The sequence below is a fragment of the Globicephala melas genome, chromosome 10 (assembly GCF_963455315.2).
Source record: "Globicephala melas chromosome 10, mGloMel1.2, whole genome shotgun sequence".
NCBI classification, from domain to species: domain Eukaryota; kingdom Metazoa; phylum Chordata; class Mammalia; order Artiodactyla; family Delphinidae; genus Globicephala; species Globicephala melas.
Window position 1 is genome coordinate 417,815 of NC_083323.1, and position 20,597 is coordinate 438,411.

Genomic DNA, 20,597 nt, shown 5'->3' on the forward strand with positions numbered 1-20,597 from the left:
CAGGACCAGGGTTGATGGGGGCTGCAGCGCCCAGAAGTGGGGCAAGCTCTAGTCCAGAGGTGGATGCCCCAGGGAGAGGCTCGGTCTCACCACCCACCTCCAAGCACTTCAGCAGGGGTTGACGGGTCCTGGGTGTGGGTGGAGGGAGGTGGAAGGGAGGCGGGGGAAGGAGGGCGCTGGAGGCCAAGGACGGGTTGCGAGGGGACCCAGGGCAGGCGTCCTCTTCCCCTTGGAAGTTGAGGGACAAGGCGCAGCAGCCCCCAACCGCCCAAAGGGTAGGCGTGTGGCCGGCATGTTCCCCAGTCGGAGGGTCGGGGTGCCGGGGACCTCGGTCTTGCAGGCGTTCTCCCCTAGAGCCCAGACTCGGGCTCCTCTGGCGCGAACCTGGACGCGAACCGGGCCGAACCTCCCCGGCGACGCGGCGCACCCGCCCACTGCGGCCGCCAGGCGCCGGGGACGCGGGGGGGCGCGCGGGGGGCGCGCGGGGAGCGCTCCGCCAGGCGGGCCCCCCTTCTCTCCCTCCCCACCCCCGCTCTCTCCTCTCCCTCTCCCTCTCCTCCCCGTCTCCCTCTCCCTCTCCTCCCCCTTTCCCCCGCCGGGGGCGGGGCCGCTGCTCCCGCGCGCTCCGGCCCCTCCGCGGCCACACAAAGGCCCGTCTCCATGGCAGCCGCGCTGGCCTCAGCGCAGCGCCGATCGCGGCACGGGCGCCATCGAGCCTCGGCGGCAGACAAGCAGGTACGGGAACGGGGTACGGGGCCCGCGGGGCGGCCGCGCCAGTGGGGGGCTTCGCCGTCAGCGCCGCTCCGTCCTGGCCTGCGGCGATCGAGACGCGGGGACTCAGGCGACTGCCGCCCGGCGGAGGAAAACTCGGGCTGCGGCCGCCGTCCGTGCGTCCGGCCGGCCGGGGCCGGGCCGCTCCCACCTCGCGCTCTTCCAGGTGGCGGGCGAGGCCCGCGGCGCCGAGGGCAGCGGGCCTGGCCCAGCAGAAGGTCCCTAGCTGGGCGCCGCGTCCTCTCCCGCCGCCCGCGTCCCTCCGGAGCCGCTCGGACCGCTTCTCGTTCCCGATCCTCCCTCCCTACTCATGCCCGCTGCCCCTCCAGCCACCGAGATCCGTGCACAGGGCGGGGATCGGCCCTGTTGTACAAGAGCTCCAGGCCCGCGCCCACCCAGCCTTGGTTCCTGGGGTGGCCGAGCCCCGGCTTTCCCCAGGAAGCTGGGCTCGCGGTCAGCCCTTGGCAGCCCCCAAACCCCTTGGGGACTTGTGAGGCGGGCGTAAGCCAGGACCACCCTGGGAGCCCCTGGTCTGCACCTGGCCAGGCTGGAAGGCGGGTGCAGGGCTCCCGCTTGGGACTAGGGGTGGCTTGGCAGCAGCACCAGCACCTGGCAAGTCCTGGTGGCCCTGGGCCTGCTTCGCCACAGAGCCAGCACCCACAGTTCCCAGTGTTTGTTGGTGCGGTGTTTGGGTGGACACTCTGGGACCCAGGAAGTGAGTACAGGAAGTCTCTACTCATTGCCAGGACCCTGCCCCTCTGCGTGCAGCCTCCCGGAGGAAGCCCTCCTAGATGGGCCCGTCCCCCCCATCTGTGCTCAGTGCTTGGCGGGTATGAGGGGGGTCCCTGAGCCCAAGAGCCTCGGAGCTTCCTGCCACTTCACTGGCCTCCTCTTCCTAGCAACTTGGAAAAGAAAGGAAGGGCTCTATCCGTGCCCTGGGCCTGTGGTGGGGGTCAAGACTAGGGGTAAGGCTTGACCCCCGAAGCCAGTGGAGTGTTCTGGAGCTCGGAGGGCTCTCCGTGCCTGCCCTGGGGAGCCCCTGTGTGCCCCACACACACCCTGGCGGGGCCCCGTGAGATGGGAGAGCACGGCCCCCAGGGGTGGGAGCTCTCAGCCTGACCCCGTTCGGGATGTTCCCCGGGCACAGAGGGGAGAGTCTGAGAGCTGGACAGCTGCCGGGGGGTGTGTGTGGGGGAGGCGTTCTTCTGCTCTGAGGTGAGGGTCCTGGGAGGGTAGGGTCAGCATCGGCCTGGCTGAGCCTGTTGGGTGTTTTTTTATGGCGTGTCAGCTTTTAGGGATCCCCAGAGAAGACTGAGGACGAGCAGGTGGTCTCGGCAGATCTGGGCCTGTCACCTTTTCCCGCCGTACCTATAGGGGGCCCACCTCCGTCTGCCGGGTAGGGGGAGGCTTGAGGTCTGGCCAGGGGCTCCTTGCCCCAGGAGGGCAGGGAAGTTACAGAGAAAAACAAGGGTTTGGAATGCAAGTCCCCCCTCCCCCGCCGGCCGCCTGCCAAGAAGGAATTATTTTGGATTACCCAGCCGTGTCCAGTCACCCAAGGGGGGCGGGGAGGCTAGAGCTGGGGGAGGCTACAGCCGTGGGAGAGAGATCCACTTCCGGGGCCGTGGGTTGAGAGCCCCAGAAGGGAGGGACGGGCAAGTCTGGGCAGCTCCACCACCTCCCATGGCTGCTCAGACCGGTCAGGGGTGGGGTGGGAGGGGATGCGTCACCCTTGAGATGGAGAACGCCCAAGATCGGCCCCAGCAGGCCCCGCCCAGTGAGCCTGGCGTGGGCCCAGGCCCCCTGGGGGAGGCCGTGGGGCCGGAGGAGTCCTAGACTCCTTTCTCGGGACCCAGGGTGTCCTGTGTGGCTGCTCTCCAGCTCTGGGTTCAGGGACACACCTTGGGCTGGTTACTTACACCTGTGTGGCGCTTCCCTGGGGTGGCGGGGCAGGTAGGGCCGTGACTCAGGCTGCTTAGCGTGGTGGGGCACTGGGGTCTCCCTCGGGCCGAATCTCTGGCCATTCTCCTGCCTCTTGACTGACTCACTAACCAGCAGCTGACGGATGCACCACTTCCCTCCAAGCCCCTCGGACAGCCCAGCTCCCACCCCCACGTCCCCACCCCACAGGTGAAGGATCCCGTAGGGGAGGGGTCCCACAGGTGAGGAGCCCAAGGCCAGAGATGCAAGGAGCCGACTGGGATGCTGCCTCTGCCGCTTGGGCTCCCAAGGTCCGTGTAGGCATGTGTGCAGCCACCCACCCAGTGGCCCCTGTAGGGACCACGCTGTGAGGCAGAGCTGGCAGCTGGGGCAGCGTGCAGTAAACCCAGGGGCCTGGCCTCAGCCCAGGTGAGTGGAGCAGAAGAGATTGGACTGGAAGGCACTGGGGTGGGCCGGCAGCCTGGGGAGGGATCCATATGGCATGTGCCCGTCTCCCCCAGGACAGCTTGGTTGCGGGCACTTGAGCCGTCTCAGGACCTGGGCCATTCTGGGAACCTCCTGTTCCCTGCCTTGAACCCGCTTCCTGGGGGCTGGAGCTGGTGAAGCCCTGGGACCAGGGGAGTGAACTGGTGGGGACAGGCTGTGGCTTCAGTGCTCTCCCACACGGCCCCTTCTCCGGTCTGGGCAGATCCGCGCTGAGGCGCCAGGTCCTCTGGTCCTCCTTCTGTGTCCTTCTTACTCCCGTCAGGCCTCAGTCCTTTCTGCTGCAGCAGCAGACACCAGCCTCCTGCCTTGGCTTCCTGGGTGGGGGGAATAAGCTTTTCCTCCCTGCTGAAGAGCCTCTTGGGCCCAGAGCCTGCCCTGGACCAGGGTGTCGGGAAAGCAGTCAGGGGAGGAGGTGAGCGATCAGACCTGCCAGAACTCAACCCAGGCTGGTCTCCCAGCTGAGCTGGGTACGGGTTCACTGGGGGCCAGTCCCTCGTTGGCAGTGGGGCTGGGCAGAGTCCCTCCCCCTGAGGCTAATGGCTATGTGTGTTTGGGGCGGGGTGGGGTGGATGGGGCCTCTACATGTCTTTGGTCTCAAATTACAGGCTGGATCGGTGGCTGGTGGCCTGTGATTGGTGGGGGGCACTGGGGTGCATGGGGGCTGGGGAAGCACTGTTGCTTCCCTTTTTCTCTCCAGGCCACATGTGGTCCCTTCATGGTTTTCCCTTCTGTGATTTCACATCCTCTGATGGGCTCCTGCTTCCCTCTGCCCCTGAGGCTTTGAGGACCTCGTTCCCTCTGCTGACCAGGCAAGAATCCTGCCCTTTCCTGGGCCCCCCCCCCCCCCCCCCCCGAGCCAGACCGGGGCACAGCTGCTCCCAGCCCTTCCCTCCCATCCGGCGGGGCTTCTGAAGGGCGGGGCAGGGCCTCTGCTGTCCTGCCCCCAGTGCCTACCCCTGTGGTATTCACGAACCTGTGACAGTGACTGGACCCAGAACCCCAGACGGAGCCCGGGGTGGCCAGGGGCACACCTGTCGGTCTGCCCCTCCAGTCACAGGGAGGAGCCCAGGGCTGGCCCCCCCTGGAGCTGGGGTCCTATTTCCCACCCTTTGTCACCCTTTGGTCCCTCATCTGCAGCTCAGCGCCCCCTTCACACGGAGAGTGTCTCCCCCAGCACTGCTCCCACCGTGGCTGGCAGCTTTCCACCCTGTGGGCTGGCCACTGGCCCACCCGAGTGCCTGGTTCCCCTGTGCGCTAGGCAGAGGAGGTGCTCTCCTGGGCTGGGGATGGGGCATCTGGGAAGAGGGCTCAGCTTGGTGCCCCCGTCCTCAGCCCCTAAGATCACGTGATTTCTGAAACCTGGCAGTTCTCCATCCTGGTGCCAGGTGAGTCCTGGCCTGGGGACCGTGGGAGCAAAAGTGCGGCCTGTGGGTGCAGCCTGGATTCTGACCCCAGTGCTGGCGTCACCCCTGCCCTGCACTCGTCCCTTCCGGATGTGGAGACCAGAGCCCTCGGTGCAGTTGGCCGGCAGTTCCCATGGGGGGTTCTGGGAGGAGGGGCACCGTGTCGAGCTCAGATCTCGAGCTCAGATCTCTGTGACGCAGCCCCCGCTGGATCCCCTCCTCAGGAAGAGCAAGAAAGGGAAAAGGTTTGATGTCAGCCTTGCAGAAGGCCACCTGTATGAACAGAGTCAGGGCAGGGGTGTCTGCTCCCGAGGCAGGGACACTTCCGGCTGCTGGCCTTCTGCTCCGATCTGGGCCCCCTGAGCCAGCATGCCACCTGTGCAGGCCATGGGCCCTGCGCTGATTTGGACTTCTCTGGGGGGCGCCGTCAGCTCCCCTCCAGGCACCCTGCCCGGCGCCAAGCTGGTGGCTGAAGGCTGAGGCGGCTCCAGGGCTCCTCGGCCACAGCCAGACGTGCAGCATGGGTGACAGTGGGAAGAGGGTGACTGGCTTGGTGCCCACCTGGGTCCTTGAGTGCTGGAGGGAGGGGTGCTGAAGGGGTCTAGGGACAGCCCTGATAGGTTAGGGAGCATGGGTCTGTCTTGGGGTACAAGGGGGCCTGTGGCACGAGCGGCAGGATTGGGGTGGCCAGGGGGTGTGGACCCGGCCATGGGAGGTGTGGGCTCTGGGCCTGAATGTGGCTTCTAGCCCCCAGCCCCAGCCCAGGGCATCCTCAGAGCGGGGGGGCCTACTTTGGAGGAGGGCCAGGGCCCAGGACACTGCCGTGGCGCGGCTGCTGCCCTCCCCAGGGAAGGTGGCCGCTGTCCCACTTGCACCCAGTGGTAGGACCAGAGCTGGGTGAGTTGGCGGGGCTGAGAGCAGGTGGTGGGAAGGAGAGGCCCCAGCGCAGCCCACCTGCTCTCTCTCAGCCTTGGAGTTGCTCCCCCAGACGGGCCGGGGGACGTGAGGGGCAGGAGACCCAGCCACGCTTCCTGCAGGTGGCCCCTGGCCCTACCCCTGTGTGTGACAGCTCCTTGCTGAACTGAGTGAGCCGCTGAGGGGGTGGGTGCTGGGCCTGGCCCCAGGGACCTGTGGGCTACTTCCTGGGTGTGTGGTCCCAGGGAGGCCGGGTGCCCGCCTCCCCCCATGCAGTCCCGGCCACCTCACTGCCCCCTGACCCCTGCACCATTGTCCCATTCACCACTCTGCCTTCCCCTGAGCTGGGGTATTTCCTCGCTGGAAACTCCCGGTCCCTCTGCCCTTCCAAAGCCAACCCTAACCCGGACCACCGCCCCACCCTGAGCCTGGACTCCAGACCCTACCCAGCCCCGCAAGCACCCTGCACCTCACCAGGGCCCGACCCCACCTGGACAGAGACCGGGCCAGTAGCCTGGAGCCGTCCCCCCACGCAGATGGCCCTGGCCCACCTTTCCCACACGGGTCCCTCGAGGCCAGCTCCAGGCCTGCCCAGCTCCTCCAGGCCCCTCGGCCCTTCTGGGTGTGCTGGGCGGACGCAGTGCTGGGGCTGCCCGAGGCTCACCCAGCCCAGGTGCTCGGGTCTGGGGCAGACGTGTGTGCCTGCACATGTGTGCTCACGTGTGTGTGAGTGGTGGCTGGCATGCCAGCTGGGCACAGCGCCGCAGGCTAATTGTGGGGTTCGGCTGTGATGGAGGAGGGGGCTCGGGGTGACCGCTGAGGCGCTGACAGACTGACTGGGAGATTACAGGTCTGGCCGGCTCCTTGCTCGCTCGGGCCCTCACCCGTCCGCCCCCATGTCCCACTCCTGCCTCTTGCGCACGGCCTGGGAAAGGAAGGGGGCTCCGGGCGGGCAGCATCCAGCCAGCTGTGGGAGGTGAGCCTGGAAAGGGGAGGTGAGTGCGGGCAGCTCAGCGGTGGGTGCTGGCAGGTGGGGGCAGACCTCAGAACCAGTGGCTCCTGCCTGCGTGGAGCCCGATGTCCCCAGTCTCGCGGCTGGGACTGCGGAACGGGGGCGCAGCTCCTCATCCAGGAGCCCCTCCGATGCTTGGGCGGCTGGGCGCTCCCGTTGGCCTCATCTGTGCTCCCGATGCCCTGCAGTGCCCACCCTCTCTCAGCCGGCCCCAGCCCACATCTGGCTTCTCCCAGTATCTCACCCCGTCTTCCTGTCCCTCTCAGCCTGACCCTGACAGGCTGTCCACTGGAGAGGTGGTCTCTGGACCACCTCTTGCCTGAGTGCCGGCCCCGTTCATCTGTTCACCGGGTGTTGACTGTGGCCGCTGTGTGCCAGGGCCGACAAGTTGCTGGGAGCTCCACGGGGGCTCCCGGACCCTGGAGGGTAGAGACCTGTCCCTCTGTCCCCAGCACACAGCACTGTCGTGTGGCACACAGGAAGCGCTTGGGGGCTTCGGGCTGAGCAGATGGGGCAGGTCAGCGGGCCCATTTGGGGGGTCCCCACGAGCATGGGGAAGTCGATGGAGGCGTTAAGCTGCAGGGTGTTCTGACGGGAAGGACTGCTCTGCAGAGGAGGGACATGGACGAGCCTGGGGGGGAATCAGAAATGGGGCCCAAACCGAGTCTAGGTGGGACACAATGGTGGCTGGGACTCAGGGGGGCGGCCAGGAGGAGAGGTGGGTCTTGCATCATGGTGGGGCGTCTGGGCACCAGAACCTACTGAATCCCACCTTGTGTCCTGAGGGTCTGGGAGGCCCAGGAGGCTGCTGGCAGCGCCCAGGCAGGTATTCTTGAAGGACAGTAATCGATTGAAACCAAGTCGTCCTAAGCCGTCTCTCCACGAGTTTAGGCACCGCATGGTGAGGCAGTGACTGGGACCGACTGCCGACAGCATGGAGATCCCAGTCTGGGTCAGCGCCCACACTGCAGGGTCTGCAGTCACGGGGGCGTGGGCGGCTGCGGCTGCAGCACACACCCTAGGGCTTTGCCGGGTGAGCCCCTGCGACGCCTGAGGGTGAGGGCTGGACGCAGAGACACTGGTCACGGTGACCTCGGGTATCAGACGGAGGGGCTGAGAGGCGGCCTGGGAGCACAGGGCAGGAAGGAGTGGGAGGCTATGGACTTGGCTGGGGGGAGGCCCATGGGGTCGGGGGAGCAGGCCCGGAGACCCCAAAGGCAGGTGGCAGAGAAAGCCCTGGGGTTGGTTTCTCTGCGCCCACTCCCCCTTGGCCCGGGGTCTTGGGCCACCAGGCAGGGGTGATTTTCATGCTGGGGCCCAGAGCCCAGGCTGCAGGGGGAGGCTGATCAGCCTCCGCAGCCCCGGCGGGGATGGGCTCTGGCCCACGGCCTCTGCCAGTTGACGGAGGAACCGGGCTGTGGGCCGGGCTGGTGGGGAGGTGACACCCTATACACCTGGGAGGGGTCCTGTGGGAGGCTCTCCCAGCGCTGACGCAAGGCTCAGGCTAGACGTCAGGCTGTCCCTAGAGCCCGGCCCCACCCGCGCCTGCTCCTAGGTGGCTGTGCGGGGAGCTCGGCCTTTGCCCGGTGAGTCTGGCAGGAGGGGGGTTGGGAGCCATGCCGGCTGCGGCTGGGGCCTCGGCGGATCACTGGCCGACCGCGGAGCGGGGGGGCCTGGCCACCGCGCCCTTCCCGGCCAGAGGACAGCCTGACGCCCCGCGAGGCTCCTTGGGGACGGGTCCCTGGGCCCACGTGGCCGCCGCCGTCACGGCGACCGGAGGTCAGGCTCCCGCCGACCGTGCGCCCTGGGTCCCCTGGGAGGCTCCTCAGAGGCCCATTTGTTCCCCCCGGGGCCGCGGGGTGCGGGCGGGGCTTCCGAGGGGTCGTCCCCCGGGGCCGCGCCGCCACCTGGTCGCCTGGGGTTACGAGGCCAGGCCGGCCCTCCCCGTCTGGGGACCGCCCCACCTCCCGGGCTGAACTCAGACCCGGGGCCCCAGGCGGGCGCGGTAGGACCGCGGGGCTCCCTCTCGCCCTGGCCCGGGGGCCCCGACGCTCCCCCCGGCCCCATTCGCGCCCCTCCCTCGCACTTGTTTTGAAAACGGCGGAGGCTCGGATTTGCCGGCGTCTCGCCTGTTTAGTTTTCTCTGATTTGTTTCGAGCTCCCGGCTAATTGCAGATTTGCATTTTCGCCTCGAGAACGCAGCAGAGGCCGGTCCCCTGCAGCCAGCTGCGGGGCGGGGGAGGGGCGGCGCCCGAGGCGGGACAGCCACCCTCGCTGCCTCCTGGCCTGGCCCCGGGGCGACGCGGCCCCCACCCTGTCCGCCGGGTGTAGGTTACCCCACCCCCGCGTTGGGGGTCCGTAGTGCCCTCCACAAGGTGCTAAGACTCCCCCCACCCCCATCTCAGGGTGTCCCTGCCTTGGACTCGAGCCTTAGCCTGAATCGTGGGTTTCTCCGTGTCTGCCGCTGGGTCCCCTTCCCGAGCCCACAGGCTGCCAGGGGCCTCCACAGCCCTGGGTGCTGTGCACTGCTTTGCCTTCAGCTTTAAGAAGTTGTTCAATCTGTGTTTGCCTGACGCTAGCGACAGGGAGGTCTAGCCGGCACCCCAGGGCCTTCCTCCCGGGGGTGCCAAGACCGGAGGGGGACCCTGACAGCCCTGGCCCGGCCTGAGGACCCTGCCCTTCCCCAGTGGGCGCCTCCTGTTTGCCTTTTCCGGGTGTGTGGGGCAGCTACTGCTTAGAAGAAAGGAACCCGAGGAGGGGGAGCCTCAGGGGACCCAGTGGCCGAGGCTCCTTCCCATTGCTTCCCACTCCTGTGGACGTGCGAGGAGAGGCCTGGGCCGCCTGCAGCCCGGTGCCCGTCAGCGCCCTGGCTGGGGGAGGACAGACCACTGTGTGCGTGAGGCTGAGGGGCCAGCTGTAGGGGCACATGTACTTTCAGCTTCCTCTGCTGTGTGTCACCCCCTTGCCGGTTCACTGGGCTGAGACCCACCTAGGGCCTCAAATCCTGTGTTCAGATCTTGCTCACCAGTGAAGACCGCAGACCACAGCGGAGGAGTGACAGTCCTGCAGGGCCAGGTCAGGATGGGTGTCTCAGGCTTCTGACGGATGGGCAGGAGTTTCCCAGGGGGAACAGCAAAAGCAGAGACATGGCGACATCATGGCGTCACCCTGAGTTCCTCCTCCACTGAGAGGACAACCGAAGGATTTCTGCACACGGATTCACTTACACCTCGCGGCAGCCCACTTGGGTTGGTGCTGTTATTACCCCCCAGGTCACACCCGGGAAACTGAGGCACAGTGTAAGTTTGTAAAGAGCCCACATAAGCCGGGTAGGAGGAGACAGACCTGGGGTTTGAACCCCATAATATGGCTCCAGAGCGCAGCCCCTGAGGCCCCTCTGGGCAGCAGCCCTGGGTGTGTGGTTGTGGGGTGGGGTCCAGAGCGCAGCCCTTGAGGCCCCTCTGGGCAGCAGCACTGGGGGTGTGGTTGTGGGGTGGGGGGACCCCATGGCCTCAGGGGCCTGTGGGTGTTCAGGACAGTGGCCTTCATCTGAGATAGAAGGAGTGACCCTCCAGAGCAGAGGCAGGATGGCCACGCTGGGGCAGCTGGGGGCCAGGACACGGTGGCTGAGGCCGGGTTAGGAAAGGGGAAGGGGAGGGGGTCAAGCTTCCTTCTGGAGGAAGTGCTGGCTGGAGGAGCCTGATGCTGGGAGGAGAAATTGGAGGGTCTGAGAGGTGGGTCCACCCCAGTGGGTCACTTGGGGCAGGTCTGTCGAGGGGTGAGGTGGTGGCTGTGGAGGCTGGGTGTGTGGGCTCATGAAGAGGGTGTCCCTTGGAAGAGGCTAGCCTCCCTTGGCGACACCTGCAGCACGCACACCCCCGGCCAGGGAGGGGCCTGGGCCAGTGGAGGGCGGTGCACAGGGCACACGGAGGCCAGAGTGATGTCCCTTCAGGGTGGCAGGTCTGCACGCCCTGTGCCCTCGTGTGCTGTGGACCCCGAGCTCAGCCTCCACCTGGACTGGACGCAGCCTCGAGGCCAGGCCTGGTCCAGATTTCTCATGCGGCTCCATCATCCCGACACCCTGTGGTTTGGCACCTGAGTTTGCCCCTTTCACAAAGGCTGTGTTGTTGAGTGCCTAGGGCAAAGCACACCCCTCCCCCTCACAGCTGGAGCCCTGAGCCCCTCCTCCTGGGTTAGCCCTTCACTGCTCAGCCAGGGGCTGCGGGCACCAGAGGGATTTCCTGCCTATGTGCGCAAGCGTGGCACCCACCTCCCCGCAGGCCTTGCCCCTGCTGGTCTCCTTTGGACCGGCCGTGGGGCCTCCCAGGCCTGGGCCCTACTCGTTCCCCACGTTGTCGTTCCCCACGTTGGGAGAGTGCCTGGGGGGGTACGGGGGGAGCAGGGCCTGACCCTGGTGGAGGAGGTGTTGGGGGAGCGCTGCTGGGGAGGGCAGCCAGGCAGGGAGCCAGTGGGCCATGGCCGAGGAGACCTGGGGAGGAGACCTGGGATAGGCCCGGAGAGATGGCTGGGGTGTGGTCACTGAGCGCCTGGAAAGCCGTGTCCTGAGGCAGAGTGGGGCTGGAGGGGGTCTGATTATTATTATTACACAGACCTCTTTTTATTTAGACAAGTAGTATGTAAATATATCCTTCTCAAATTTTTTTCCAAAACTGGCAAATGAAGTTGCTTTGCTGTCCCAGCCCCCTCCTCCCTGCCCCCCCCACCGGCTTCACCTTGACTTTCAATTTGGATGAAGGCTTCTAGAACTTCTCAGTTAAACCATGTGTGTCTGTATCGACACCCACGTGTGGTGATACCTGGAGTTCTGCTCCACAGCCGTCCCCAACAGGTCTGGGCTCCGTTGGGTCGGCATGGCCCACCCACCTTCATCAGCACCATGGTTTTTCAGGGTCCTCTGGTTGCATGCTGGGTGGTTGCCAAATTTTCACTATAATGAACCATGCTGAGAAGTATCCTTGGACTAGTCCTCCCTGTGGGTACACATGGGTGTTTATCCAGGAGAGGATACAATAGCAAGCGTTGCTGAGTGCTACAGTGTAACAGGCTCTCCGGAGGCTTTTCTGGCTGGAATAATTTAGTTCTTACAAACCCCTGGGGGAGCTCACTATGACTGTCTCCACTTCACAGATGGGGAAATGAGGCTCAGAGAAGTTAAATAATTTGGTCAAGGTCACACAGCTAGTAAGTAGAATTGCGGGCTCGTGTGTATGCATGTTCTTCAGAAAGCAAGTTTAATTTTAACGTCCTGGTTTAATAAGCAGACAGTACCGAGAGACTTAACGAGAAGCTGTTCCCTGCCCTTTTCTTCCGCTTTTTTTTCTTCCTTTTTTTTTTTTCTTCCTCCTGTTCAGCGCAGCTTGCAGAATCTTAGTTCCCTGACCAAGAATTGAACCCAGGCCCTCGGCAGTGAAAGCGCAGAGTCCTAACCACTGGACCCCCAGGGAATTCCCTCTGCCTTTTTTGAGCAGAGGCAAGAAGGGCGGTGTCAGGCATACACACCAAGTGGGCATGTGTGCACTGGGGTGCTGGGCTAGGGGGTGGGAGGCCAGTGTCTGAGGGGGGGACGTGAGGGCCGGGTGGAGGAGGCTGGAGTTGAGGTTCTCCTGCTCCAGGGTGGCAGAGGCCAGCTGGGGTCCCATGGGCTGTTCCTTGCCCCCCCCCAGATGTGGAGCAGAGGAGAGATGAGGCGGTAGGGGCCAGGCTTGTGGTGAGACCACTGTCTCTCCTTTGCTTCCTAGAGGATCTCCATGCTGGCCTGGAGCAGAGACTGAGCTGGACTTCTGGAGCCTGGGTGAGTGACGGCTGGGCACCACCTGGGGAAGGCAGGGGGGCTACAGCCACGCAGTGAAGGCGTCTGGTGTCCCTGAGGCTCTGGTCCGGTCGGGCCCGGTGTGCAAACGTCTGCCCAAACCCAGGTGCCCTAGCTGTGGGGGCCGCTGCCAGGCCCCCCAATTCTCTGATGCGGGGGCCAGGATTTGCTTGGGAGGGGTGGGCTCTGCTGCGAGGCTGGGGCGGTGTGTTTGGGCGCTGGCTGCAGTGCTGGAATCTGGAACGCTAGGGCTGGGAATTTGGGCTGGGGGAGGGGGCGCCTGGCCAGACGCCTTCCTGGCCAGCAGCAGGCTGGAGTCTGTGCGACTTCTTGGAAGTGCACCTCCGGGCTTCGGCCAGGAAGAGGCGTCTGATGCCCCTGAGGAAATCCCCGCCGGCCCGGTGAGCAAGCGGAGGGTCCCGGGCTGCCTTCAAAACAGGAAGCGCCCGTTCCAGGAACGCCAGCCGCAGGAAGCTCTGCCGGGCTGTGCCCGGCATCTCCCGCAAGGACGGCCTGAGCGCTGCCTCTGGTCAGGTGGTTCACCCTTTGCTCCCGTGGGCCTGGCCAGGCAGGTCACCTGAGGCTTTGTTTTTCCCGAAGTGGAGGGAGCTGCTGCCTATCATTGTCACCCAAGTCCCTCCTGCCAGACTGTGTGACCTGGGCTCAGCGTGAGGGGCCCTTGGAACCCCTGGACTTGAGGCTCACTCTGCCCACCACCAAGAGGGGTTCTGGGCCAGGGAGCCCAGGTCTGGCCCTGGCCTGCTTGAGGGGGGGGTGGGGCGGGGGCAGCAGCACAGTATCTGGGCCAGTGTTACTGTCAGCAGCAAGACCTGTTCCTGCTCCGTGACCACACACATGGCTTTCATAGAGCACTTCTGGTGTGCCAGCCCTGGGGGACCCTGGGGCCAAGGACAGGGCTGGGCTTCTGCCCCAGGGGCTCAGTCAAGTGGACATCAACCAGAGGGAGGCCAGAGCATTCTTTCTTTTTTTTTTGCGGTACGCGGGCCTCTCACTGCTGTGGCCTCTCCTGTTGCGGAGCACAGGCTCCGGACGCGCAGGCTCAGCGGCCATGGCTCACGGGCCCAACCGCTCCGCGGCTTGTGGGATCCTCCTGGACCGGGGCACGAACCCGCGTCCCCTGCATCGGCAGGTGGACTCTCAACCACTGCGCCACCAGGGAAGCCCCAGAGCATTCTTTTTTATGCACTGTGACCCTTCCATCTCCTGGGTCCTGTCACGTCTGTGAGCTACCAGGACTGAGGCAGGGCTCAGGGTCACAGCAGAGCTCTTTCAGAAGGGGGGGGCAGGAGTTTCCCCGCTTGGTCGGTTCTGGGTTCAAGTCCTAGGCGCGCTGCCGGCCGGCAGAGGGGCCTGGACACGGGTCCATCGGGGACCAGGGGGCCTGCTTCCATGGGTGGCCGGGGCTCGGGCGGCTCCAGCTCCGGCCGCGGCTCCGCCCCCGCCCGTCCGTCCGCACCCGCAGGTCCGCCCCCGCCCGCCCGCTCCCTCCCTGGGCTCCGGGAACATTCCATTCATTCCCCGCTTGCCGCGGCGGCCCGTGGCTGGAGCCGCAGCCGCCGCCAAAGCCGAGCGGGACCAGAGTCGCGGCGGGGACTCGGGTGAGCGGGGCCGGGGCGGGGTGGGTAGAGCCAGCCTGGGCTCGAGGCCGAGGGGCCTGGACGCCCCCCGCCTCCGCGGCGCCGGGGAGCGGACTTTGCGCCGCGGCGGGCGAGCCAGCGAGCGCGGGGGCGGGGCGGCAGGGAAGCTGGGGCGGCGGGGGAGGGGCGGCGGGGGGCGGGGCCCTGCAGCCTTGCCCTTCCCCGCCCCCGCTCCCCGGGCCCTGAGCGAAGGTACCGGAGGGTGCCTGAGCGCCCGGGGCCTCTCCTGGCGCGCCTGGTTCTGTGCAGTCCTGGCGTCGCGGGCGTCCCGGCTCCAGCCTGGGGATTTTCTGAACTGCACCCTCCTCTCCCCTAGACGGCCTCAGTTGCCCGCGGAGACGAGCGGAGCCTGCGGTGGCAGAGGCCCGCCTCCGCCCAGGATCTGCACAGTCTGCGCGCGGTCCTGTGAACTCTTCCTGTCTTTGACCAAAGGCACCATCTCCTCCCCGACCTGATCACCTCGTCTTGGTGCGGCCTGGGGTCACCCTGTCTCCTCATCCCACCGCCTTCTCTTAGGCCATTTTCAGCTCCTTTCCAGGTCCCTGCTGCCTCCTGGACACTGTCAAGCCAGCAGCTCGTGCGGAGGCCTGTGGGGTCCCCAGGGGCCCGGCAGGAACTGAGCACTCCAGAGCAAGGGGCTTCAGTGCACAGCCGAGGGGCGCCTTCCCCAGCCCTGAGACCTGCCCCTGTCAGTGCCCGGTGGTGATTCTGCGGTGCTTTGTCACTGGCTTTGTGACACTTGTTCTGGCTTTGTCACTGGGCTTTGTCCCTTGGTTGCCTCTCGGTTATGCTTCCTCCAGGGGCTTGAGGAATGTTGTGGAGACTCAGAACAGAGGGATGCAGTGGGGGATAGAAAACAGCCACAGCCTGGCCAGGGGGCTTCCTAGTGGCTCGGGCAAAGAAGGAAGCTGGCTTGATGTGAGAATCACAGGGTCCATCCTATTCCAGTCAGCACAGCTTTGCCCAAAGCCAGTGCCCCCAAAGAAACGTCTCCCCTGGCCATGGAGCAGAGCAGACAGCCTTCTGCCTTCCTGGAGGAGGAGGACTCAGGGCGGGGCAGGGCAGGCTGTCAAAGGGGGGGGAAAAAAGTAATTGTTTCTTGAGGGAATGAGCGCGTTTCCAGGGCGGTGGTGTTTGAGGGGGCCGTAGGGGGCGTGTCAGCTCCTCTGTAGAGGTGCAGCAGCCGTGGGGGGCGTCTGGGAGGCCACCGCCACCGGCCACCCTCTCACAATCTGTGCCTGAGCCCCTCATGACCCTCTGCCGTTGGGGTCAGTCTCCACTCGGCCACGTGGCATGGACAGCTGCCCTAAATGTCCTGCCGGGCACAGGCCCCCTCAGGGAAGGTTCCGGCGGGTCCAGGAGTGAGGGCTCACGCACAGATTGTGAGAGGGTGGCCGGTGGGGGTGGTGGCCAAGACCACTTTAGGGGATTCTGATCAGGGTCCCGAGGGCGGCGATCGTGCTGGACCACCCCAAGGTGGGAGGGGCCTCCATGCTGGGGACTCTGAGCCCACCCTTGGCCTTAGTAGCTCGCCCCCATACATCCAGAGACACGCACGGGCGCGCGCACATACGCAGGGCCGTGTGTGTGCTCGGATGGACACCCGCACCCTGATGTGGCCTGCCCCGGCCCTGCACGCAGCACCCCCCGCGGCCTCCGGGGTCCCCCCTCAGAGACCTGGTTCACCCCAGAACACCCTCCCAGGACCTGCGTCCGGCGTGCCTGCGTCTGAGGGTCTGCCCTGGGCGGGGCACAGGCAGGGCGGGTGGATTGCTGGGGCCCTCCTGCTGGTTCATCAGGGGAAGCGGGGTTGGAGGCAGGGCCTGGAAGGCTTGGTGAGAGGGTGGGGAGGCAGGCCCACCAGCGGCTCTGCTGCTGCTTGTCAGATTACACCGTGTGTGCCGAGAGTCAGGCATAGAACAGGTGTGTGGCCCACCTGTTTGCATGTTCAGGGCCTGTCGGTCAGCTTGGGTCTGTGCTCTGGACAGTGTGGAGCACCTGGGGCTCTTGGGGTCATGGGGTGCGAGGGTGGGCACATGAGTGAGTGTCTGGGAGACTTTCTGGAGGAGGTGCTCTTTTGCCTTGGAGGTGGGCCTGAAGGTGCTTTGGGAACCTGGGGGCAGAGGACAGGGTGCAGTCCTCCGGGGGCGGCTGCACCCAGGCCTGGAGCTGCAGTGCTGGTGGCCTGGCCCCTCAGCGGTTAGGTTACAGGTGTTCCTTCTTGAGGAGGGCTGGGAGATGATCTCCTTAGAGATGAGAGTGCGTGTGTCTGGCCAGATGGGTGGGAAGGCAGGGAAGGGATCGTGGGCTCGGGCGGGCTGCGGGCTGGGCAGGGTCAGGCACCGGGGGCTTCCTGTGGGGTGGGGTGGGTCCTCCAGGCTGGGGCTCCCCTGACCCTCCTCCCTTCCCACAGGGTGCCAGGGGCAATGGCGCTGCAGCTCTGGACCCTGACCCTCCTGGGCCTGGCGGGCACAAGTGCAAGCCTGCGGTCCCGCAAGCTGGACTTCTTCCGCAGCGAAACAGAGCTGAACCACCTGGTGGTGGACGAGGTGTCGGGCGTGGTGTACGTGGGGGCGGTGAACGCGCTCTACCAGCTGAGTGCCGACCTGCAGCTGGAGCAGCGGGCGGCCACGGGCCCGGCCCTGGACAACAAGAAGTGCACGCCGCCCATCGAGGCGAGCCAGTGCCACGAGGCCGTGCAGACTGACAACGTCAACCAGCTCCTGCTGCTCGACCCCTCCCGGAACCGCCTCATCGAGTGCGGCAGCCTCTTCAAGGGCATTTGCGCCCTGCGTTCCCTGAGCAACATCTCCTCGCTCCTCTTCTACGAGGATGGCAGTGGCGAGAAGTCCTTCGTGGCCAGCAACGACGAGAGCGTGGCCACCGTGGGGCTGGTGAGCACAACGGGCCCAAGCGGCGAGCACGTGCTCTTTGTGGGCAAGGGCAACGGGCCCCACGACAACGGCATCATTGTGAGCACACGCCTGCTGGACCGGACGGAGGGCAGGGAGGCCTTTGAGGCCTACACGGACCACGCCACCTACAAGGCCGGCTACCTGTCCACAAACACACAACAGTTCGTGGCTGCCTTCGAGGATGGCCACTACGTCTTCTTCGTCTTCAACCAGCAGGACAAGCACCCGGCCCGGAACCGCACGCTGCTGGCACGTATGTGCAAGTACGACCCGTTCTACTACTCCTACCTGGAGGTGGACCTGCGCTGCCTGGGCCCCGACGACACCCGGGTCCCCGCCTTCGGCACCTGCCTGGCGGCCTCCGTGGCCCGGCCAGGTGCCACTGGGGTGCTCTACACTGTCTTCAGCACAGATGGCCGGGGTGGCGGGGGGCCACGGGCGGGCCTCTGCCTGTTCCCACTGGACGAGGTCCACAGCAAGATGGAGACCAGCCGCGACGCCTGCTACACGGGCACCCGGGAGGCGGGCCGGGACACCTTCTACAAGCCCTTCCACGGCGAGATCCAGTGTGGTGGCCACGGGTCGGTATGTGGCCTCAGCACGTTCTCCCACGGGCTTAGACCACGCGCGTGTGGTTCTGCGCGTGGCACTGCTTGCCGTGTCCACGTCCCACATGCTTGTGAAGGCCGGTGTGTGTGTGTGTGTGTGTGTGTGTGTGTGTGTGCGCGCGTGTACGTGTGTGTCCCTGCGGACAGGTGAGCGTGAGATGTAGGTGCCACTTTTCCCAGGTGTCAGCCATGCTGGGCATTGGGTTTTGGAGCAGTGAGCACGTGGGTAGGGGCCCTGCCTGCCTGGGCCGGTCCTGGGGGACGTGTGCAGGGCCGCGAGTGCTGGGAGTCGTGGTGGGGAGAGGCCTCGGGCGGGGGTCTGCACCCACCGTTGACGCCATGGTCCATAGGGTGCCAGTGAGAGTTTCCCGTGTGGCTCAGAGCACCTGCCCTACCCGCTGGGCAGCCGAGACGGACTCTCAGCCGTAGCCGTGCTGCACCGTGGAGGCCTGAACCTGACAGCTGTGACAGTGACGACCGAGAATGGCCACACCATCGCCTTCCTGGGCACCTCGGACGGCCGGGTCCTCAAGGTGAGGCCCAGGGCTGGGGCAGGGTGGTTTCCGGAGGGGTCCTCAGTGCACGAGGCCCCCTGCCCTCACCGTGCACCTGCTCTCGTGCCCACAGGTGTACCTCGCTCCAGATGGCAGCTCCGCGGAGTATGGCTCTGTCCTTGTGGAGATCAACAAGAGAATCAAGAAGGACCTGGTGCTGGCCGCAGACCTGGCCAGTCTGTACGCCATGACCCAGGACAAGGTTGGCCTGTGGAGCCTGGGAGGAGGGGCCTTGGTGGTCCAGCCCCTAGAGACACGCAGAGCATGCTGGGAGGGGGCCCAACTGTCATCTCCCTGGGTCCTGACAGTGTCTCTCAAGCACCTTTCCCGTCTTTGAAACCGTTTCTCGCTGTTCTGTGTCTCCGGCCCGGCCTTGGGCCCCTCCTGACCAGAGGATCAGTGCTCTGAGTGGGCCTTCCCCAAGTGCAAACAGGGAGGCGCGGGGCCCCAGGCAGCTTCTGTGAGCTCAGACGGTGGGGGACATGGGCCCCGGGCTCCTGCGCCACCCGATCCTGGGTCAGGTCCAGCCTCCCGGCCGGGTCCCACACAACCTGGACAGCAGCTGCTGCCTGGAGCCCTCACTGCCCAGCCTTGAGTCGTGTCGAGGCTTCTAAGCCTTAGCGGTAAAGGTGGGATCAAGCTGGTGGTCCCGGGAAAGTCTGGCGTCTGAGCGAGGTCCTTCGTGGCTGCTGGCCCGACACCTGCGGCGGCCGTAGTCCCGCTCACCGCCCCGGTGCCCCCAGGTGTTCCGGCTCCCCGTGCAGGAGTGTGAGAGCTTTTCCACCTGCGCCCAGTGCCGCAGCTCACAGGACCCCTACTGCGGCTGGTGTGTCGTCGAGGGACGGTGAGCATCCGGGAGTCTGGGGTGCTCGGCCCAGCCTGGGTCCGGGGGTGCCGCCCCACCCTGAGGGCTCACGGGTGCCCCCTGCCCCCGCAGATGCACCAGGAGGGCTGAGTGCCCGCGGGCCGAAGAGAGTGGCCACTGGCTGTGGAGCCGCAGTGAGGCCTGCGTGGCCGTCACCGAGACCCAGCCGCAGAACATGAGCCGCCGGGCGCAGGGAGAGGTGTGCGGTGGGGGTGGAGGCAGGGGCGCTGCTGGCCGGACGCAGGGAGAGGTGTGCGGTGGGGGTGGAGGCAGGGGCGCTGCTGGCCGGGCGCAGGGAGAGGTGTGCGGTGGGGGTGGAGGCAGGGGCGCTGCTGGCCTGGGGCTGTGGGGACGGCAGGAGACCCGCGTAGTATCTCGCTCCTGGCCTGGACGGCGGTGCTGAGCCTGGGGACAGGGACCCCATCCTTTGTTGGGTCCCCTGGCCCCTTTGACCCGAGGGGCTTCTGAGAATCCAGGGCAGACCCAGGCCCTGTCCCAGGAGTGGCTTAGGTGACCACAGAGGGGCCCATTCAGATGAAATGGAGCCAGGTTCTAGAGGGTTCTCCAGGGGGCAGGTGTACACATACAGGAGGGCGGCCGGAGAATGGCCAGAGGACTGGGGCTCAGGGCGGGGGCGGGAGGTTGCCTGCACCCTGAGGCTGGGCAGAGGAGTCCTGCTGTGAGCTGAGTGGCCCTTCCGCAGGTGCACCTGACCGTCAGTCCCCTCCCGGCCCTGAGCGAGGAGGACAAGCTGCTGTGCCTCTTCGGTGAATCACCGCCACACGTGGCGAGCATGCAGGGGGGCGCCGTGGTCTGCAACTCCCCGAGCAGCATCCCCAGCACGCCGCCTGGCCAGGGTGAGGCCCCGCCCGAGCCTGTCCCCTGAGCATTTGGGGCAGCGGAGGACGACTCACTGGTGAAGGTGGGGGCCACGCGGTGACATGGCTGGGACCTGGCAGGCGCTCTGCCCCAGACGCCCAGGAACCACGGCCCTCGGTGCCTGCAGGGACAGAGCGAGGGCCCAGCAGCGCAGAGCCCTGGGGAGCGACACACGAGCCGAGATCTGATAGCGGCGGCGGGTCCTGCTGAGCCCTGCGGGGCCCCACTCAGACCAGGGTCTCCACACGCGGCCTCCCGTTCTCTGCTGGGTCGCCTGTGGGGAGCGCTGATGGAAGGAGGAGTTGGGGCCGGGGGGGCCCAGTTCCGGCTTCCTGTTCCCCCCAGCCCAAGCCCGCCTCCCCCTGCGGCCCCGCCTGACGCTGGCCCCATCTGCTGTCCACAGATCACGTGGCCGTGACCATCCAGCTTCTCTTCAAACGCGGCAACATCTTCCTGACCTCCCACCTGTACCCCTTCTACGACTGCCGAGTGGCCATGAGCCTGGAGGAGAACCTGCCGTGAGTGCCCCTGCCTGTCCCTCCCAGCCCCCGCTGCGGACCCCACACTTCTCACCACCCTCTCCTCCAGGTGCATCTCCTGTGCCAGCAACCGCTGGACCTGCCAGTGGGACCTGCGCTACCACGAGTGTCGGGAGGCCTCGCCCAACCCTGAGGACGGCATCGTCCGTGCCCACACGGTGAGGGGCCGTGAGGGCACGTGGGCCAGGCTGCTCGGCCGACGCCAGCAGCACCTGACCAGCCCT

At 66.2% G+C, this 20,597-nt stretch overlaps 1 protein-coding gene across 18 annotated transcripts in view; it reads left to right on the plus strand.

The window, feature by feature from the left end:
• Positions 1-604: 604 nt before the first annotated feature.
• PLXNB2 (plexin B2) overlaps positions 605-20,597 on the plus strand; it is a 29,694-nt gene continuing 9,701 nt past the window's right edge. The window contains exons 1-14 of one of the 18 annotated variants that reach the window (XM_070046562.1): positions 2,498-3,117; positions 3,458-3,607; positions 3,893-4,004; positions 11,674-11,727; positions 12,285-13,974; positions 14,330-14,481; positions 16,427-17,513; positions 17,887-18,069; positions 18,164-18,292; positions 18,834-18,934; positions 19,028-19,154; positions 19,659-19,812; positions 20,238-20,352; positions 20,423-20,531. In XM_070046562.1, coding sequence (XP_069902663.1) covers positions 16,440-17,513; positions 17,887-18,069; positions 18,164-18,292; positions 18,834-18,934; positions 19,028-19,154; positions 19,659-19,812; positions 20,238-20,352; positions 20,423-20,531 — 1,992 coding nt within the window. In that variant the 5' untranslated portion in view covers positions 2,498-3,117; positions 3,458-3,607; positions 3,893-4,004; ... (2 more) ...; positions 14,330-14,481; positions 16,427-16,439. The other 17 variants (XM_070046560.1, XM_070046561.1, XM_070046564.1 and 14 more) reach the window with 17 other exon arrangements.